This window comes from Bactrocera latifrons, unplaced genomic scaffold (assembly GCF_001853355.1).
Source record: "Bactrocera latifrons isolate USDA-ARS-PBARC rearing strain unplaced genomic scaffold, ASM185335v1 scaffold_1629, whole genome shotgun sequence".
Classification (NCBI taxonomy): domain Eukaryota; kingdom Metazoa; phylum Arthropoda; class Insecta; order Diptera; family Tephritidae; genus Bactrocera; species Bactrocera latifrons.
The window spans coordinates 224-5,842 of record NW_017535107.1 but is presented as its reverse complement, the minus strand read 5'-3'; the positions used below and the strand labels follow the sequence as shown (position 1 = coordinate 5,842).

Here is a 5,619-nt window from a genome sequence, read left to right as displayed (position 1 = left end):
ATACAATGGCACAAGTTTTAAAAAAATGTAAGTTAATCATATGTAATGAATGCACAATGGCCCACAAGCGATTATTAGAAGCACTCGACCGAACTCTGAGAGATTTGCGCAACAATAATCGTTGCTTTGGAGGAGTGATTGTATTGCTGTCGGGCGACTTTAGACATACATTTCCCGTGATTCCAAAATCAACGGCGGCGGATGAGCTAAACGCATGTCTGGAGTCATCGCATTTGTGGAGAGTTGTTAAAACATTTATTAAAACCATTTCTTTGACCATGAATATGCGAGTTTTGCTGCAAAACGACAGAACTGCGGAGGTTTTTTCAAAAGAGCTGCTGCGAATCTGAAATGGACAAGTTCCGATAGATCCTTGCAGTGGATTAATATCGATTCCAACTACGATTTGCCAATTCACATCTAATAAATATGAACCAATCAGTAGTGTATATCCAAATATTGCTCAAAATTACGGTAACTACGATTGATTAAGTACGCGCGCATTTTAGCAGCAAAAAATATGGATGTCAACGACTTGAATTGGACGATCCAAAATCAAATTCCGGGAGATCTGTCGTCATATAAATCAATCGATCGCGTTGAAAATGAAGACGAGGTAGTAAATTACCCACTGGAGTTCTTAAACTCTTTGATGCCGCCTCATAATTTGCGTCTCAAAGTTGGGTCTGTAGTTATTATGACCAAGCTAATGGACAATTTAATAGTGGCAAGCATTTTGAAAGGCCCGTTCAAGCTAAAGGAATGCTTACTTCCTCGAATTCCATTAACTTCAACAGATTTGCCATTCCAATTCAGACGTTTGCAGTTCCCAGTGAAACTTGCATTTGCGATGACAATAAACAAGTCACAAGGGCAGTCGCTGAAAGTATGCGGCATAAATTTAGAAATGTCTTGATTTTCACATGGCCAGCTCTATGCGGCGGGTTCCCGTGTTGGAAAACCTTCCTCACTGCTTATTTACGTCGCGGAACAGAAACCCAAAAATATCGTGTACCGTGCAGCCCTAAACTAAATATGTACTAAAATTATATATTTTCGAGACTCGATTAAAACTAATAAAATTGAATGAAAATAGTTCAAACTTAATTTTATTAAGTTGTCAACAAATCCTGGACGCGATGTGTCAGCATTATTGAAAAGAGTAGCATTTTTCAAGCAATTAAAGTCAAAAAGCATTAATGTACCCTCGAAAAAAAAATGTTTATCAGGCAGGTTCTGGCAMTTCACTTCCGAGTAAAATTTGTAAAAATTTTGTCAAATTAGGTACAGAAGGTATTTTCCACAAAATTTCACTCGGAAGTAAATTGCAGAACCTGCGTGTATATCATGTATCACCTCGGAGAGGTCCTTCCCGATCCTGAGCGAGCTTTTGGTGTTGCTCAAAGTCAGTTTACATAGCCGTATTAGTTTTGCGGGGATACCAATTTCAGACATCATCGCGGCATAAAGACAAACGAAGAGGTGGTGTGTGTCGGGTCTTTTCCAAAATTTGGCTGATCGAYTGTTGATTTCCCAGGTCTAAAGCCACGCTGATGAGGTCCAATCAGTTTGTTTACGGTGGGCTTTAACCTTTCACACAATACGCTCGTTAGAACCTTATACTCTATGTGTATTAGACTTATTCGACGGTAGTTGGCTCAGATTGTGGGGTCACCATTTTTGCGGATTGGACAGAGCACACTTAAATTCCAATCGTTAGGCATGCTTTCATCCGACCATATTTTACAAAGGAGCTGATTCAAGCTCCTTACCAGTTCTTCGGCGCCCAGTTTGAATCGCTCGGCCGGCGTCGATTGGGGAATCGGGTTTGCCTTCTCCTGGCGTTGTAAGTTCACTGCCACTCAACAGCCTTTAAAAGTGATCTCCATAATTTTAGTATGCTTCGGTCTTGAAACCTTATGTCAGTCGCCGCAGTTTTTGGAAGAGGAGTTTTCGAGCTTTACCCATGTCTGCCACCTTGTCAAGCTCTTTATACTCACTCATTTCGGTCTATCTCTTTTTCTGTCTGCAAAGGCGTTTCGCTTCTCTCTTAAACTCTAAGTATCTATCCCATCCCGCACGTGTTGTGGTCAATCGTAACGTGGCGAGGTAGGCAGTCTGTTTTCTCTACTCCGAAAACCTATGATTTCGATTGCAGCTGTACGTAAGGAGCTTGAAATGCCGAAATGAGCAGGAGTGCAAGGCGAGTAGAATATCACTCGGCTGTCTGTTTTGAATCCAGTTTATCGACGTCGAACCTTCCTTTTGTTTGTTGATGTGCGACAAGCTAGTGGTCCGATTTTATGTTAGGACCTCGGAGCGTACTCATGTCTAAAACACTAGAAACGTGTCTTCCGTCTATGCCGGAGACAGCCAGGTAGCTTTATGAATTTTCTTATACTGTAACCTGTATTACAAATAACCATATTTCGGGCGCCGTGGAAGTCGGTCAGCCTAAACCCATTTGAGGATGCTCCATCATGGAGGCGTTATTTATCGACCGTAATGCCAAAGATAACTTCTTTGCCCTCAATGGCGTTAAAGTCGCTAAGCATAATTTTGGCATTGTGGCGTAGGCTCCTCTCATAGGTGCGCTGGAAGTACTCATAGAAAGCACTTTGGTCACATGGTCCTTCTCTTTTGTCGGGGCGTGTGCGCAAATCAGCGATATGTTGATAAGCTTCGCTTTGGTGCGGATTGTGGATAGAGGTTCATCCACCGAGGTGAAGGACAGTACTCTGCGACGGAGCCTCTCTCCCACCTCGAATCTCACACCGAATTTGCCTTCTTTCATATGGAGACGTTGTAAATGCCACAAGGACCTACTCGTCTCAGTCCTCGTCTCGTCCATCGCATTTCTTGGACGGCGGTGATGTCATCCTTCACTCTAACGAGGACTTCAACCAGCTGGGCAGCGGCACCTTCTCATTAAGGGACCGGATATTACAGGTGCTTGACGCCCATTAGTAGGGCGGTCTCTCATCCGAGGGTGATTGTTATTTTTCATGGGAGGATGTTTCGCCTTCTCACTTTAGCTCGCCTTTAAACGGATGTTCTTAGGCTACCCAGAGGATACTTGGTCAAAGACCGGAAGTCGTGAGCTGCTTGATCCATATGCAAAAAAAATTTAAAAAGGCTCTAGCAAATAAGTCTATCAGTTACATTTCATTACATGATATAATATATAACTTACTATATATATGTATATTAATTTATGAATATTTAAAAGTTTTACATAATTAAATATATTTTTGACATTGTCTTGGTTAGGGGTGTTTAGTATGAATGTGGGGTTTTGTTGAAATAGTGGGGATCGGTGGAAGTTTAAGCATTGGCATTCCTTGAGGATGTGGGTGCCTGTTAACAGGGATGAGTTACAAAAATGGCACGTTCTCTGTGACTCCTTCCTCACAGGGCGTAGCTTTTTATTGTTTATTACTGCTTTGATATTGGTTGGTGGCATTATTCCGTGTTTGTCTGGATTTAGGTTTCTAACTGTGGGGCGGCCCGTGTTATGCGTTAAGCAATCGGGATGAGCCTTTATGAAATCAACTAGAATCAAATTGCTTTGGTTGTATAACTCCTTCAGGTTTATTTTGATGTGTGTCGTTATTAACCATTTCTGTTATATTATATATATGTCTACATAAAAGAAAGTTGTGTTAGTTACACTAGTAATAACTCAAAAACAGCTAAACCGATTTAACTGAAAATTGGTGGGAGGGTAGCTTAGAACCAGGGGATGGACATACTCGTATAACAATTTTTATTTCTTTATGTAAAAAGTCAATACAATTCATAAATACCTAAATTATATTTCAAATCATAAGCATTTTAAAAAATCATGTTTGTAAGAATCATTCACATATTTTTTTTTACTTCAAGAAAGAAAAAAAAACAGTAATAATAATAACAAGTAAGGAAGAGCTTAGTGCAACCGAACATTTTATACTTGAAAATTCTCAAGAGTTTTTGAGAGATAAAGTAGTCGGGACACGTGAATTCACTAAAATTAAAACTCAACCAATTGCCTGCACTTCGATATTGCGACGAGAAATTAGCGAAAAAGTGAAACGCGTGCGATCTTGGTCCGGTCTAATTACAATTCATTTCTTTATTCCAGTTCATCTAGTTGCTTAGCCTAAATCTTAAAACTAACGGGATAAAACAGTTGGAATGGAAGTATACAGGTATGTACAAAAAAGTGGTGAGTAGTTCATTTTGTTAACTTATAGTAATAGATTAAGGTAAGTATATTTAACATTATTAGGGTAAGTACAATGAAAGGAAAACTTTTTATTATTTAAATATAAAATGCATTTCAGAAAAATAATTAATTTTAATTTMATTTTAGGTTAAACATATACATATACATAAGTCGCTTGACGCAACACCTGCCACCTTGACAAGATCAGGATCCTTCAACATCCATGGGCAGCAATGCGAGTTTGTGAATTGGGCGCTTAATTGTGCCCGCCTTGGTTGCCACGTCTGCCACTCGTACCTTGCCGTCTTGGCCTTCGACGGTTGCGACGACGCGTCCGATTACCCACTGCTGCGGCGGCACGTTGTCTTCGTGAACGAGGACGAGATCGCCTGGTTGCAGGTTGCGTTTGGGGTGCAGCCATTTGTTGCGTTCCTGAAGCCCGTCATGTAGGTTTTGGATCACTGTCGCCAAAACTGTTGCTTGAGACARCAAACAAGTTGCCATCTCTCGCAGCAGCGAATTGGGTCCGTTGGTACTTATGCTGGCGGCAGTGGTCGCAGAGGACAAACGATTAGAAGATGCGCTGGAGTTAGTGCTTCTCCGTCGTTGGGGTCCTGTCCCAACGCTGCTAAGGGACGAGTTTTCAAGATGGCCTCCACTTCGGCCAGTAGTGTTGAGAGTTCCTCCGTCGTGGGTAGAGTGTTGCCGAGTGCGCGGACGATTAGATGCTTGGCGGACTTCACGGCCGCCTCCCATAATCCGCCGAAGTGCGGYGCCCTGGGTGGTATAAAGCCGAAGCTGAATCCTTCTTCGGCTGCGAACCCCATTAGTTCTGGGGCTTGCGATAGGAACGCTTCCTTCAGCTCGCGCAGCTTGCGGTTGGCGCCGACAAAGTTGGTTGCGTTGTCGCTGAATACTTTCTGAGGCATCCCTCGGCGACCAATGAACCTTTTAAGGGCGAAAATAAAAGAATTAGTAGACAGGTCCGAGACTAATTCTAAATGTACTGATTTTGAAGTGAAGCAAACGAAAACTGCTATATAAGTTTTTACGGGTGGTCGACCACGTATTTTTAACGTTGTATATATAGGACCACAAAAATCTACGCCACATATCAGAAAGGGTCGTAAGGCTCGAAGTCTTTCAACTGGCAAGTTTCCCATTATTTGGGTTTGCAACTTCGGCTTGTAATGAAAGCAGTGTGTACAATTTCTTATGGTTCTACTGCAAGCTTCTCTGGCATTAATTAGCCATATGCGTTCTCGAAGAAGCGCAACCAACGCTTTTGCCCCAGCGTAGTGATTTCGAAAGTGCAGGAACCGTAAATAAGTGATAACGAAATGCGAATTTTTATTCAATAATAATGGGAATTTGGCATCGTATGGGAGAGGTGCATTTAATAGGCGACCTCC

The 5,619-nt window shown here is 41.8% G+C and overlaps 1 protein-coding gene across 1 annotated transcript; it reads right to left on the bottom strand.

The window, feature by feature from the left end:
- Positions 1 to 4,743: 4,743 nt before the first annotated feature.
- LOC108966523 lies at positions 4,744 to 5,136 on the bottom strand. The gene has a single exon (XM_018929467.1). It carries the CDS (start codon positions 5,134 to 5,136, stop codon positions 4,744 to 4,746), a length of 393 nt encoding a protein of 130 aa, XP_018785012.1.
- Positions 5,137 to 5,619: the final 483 nt, after the last annotated feature.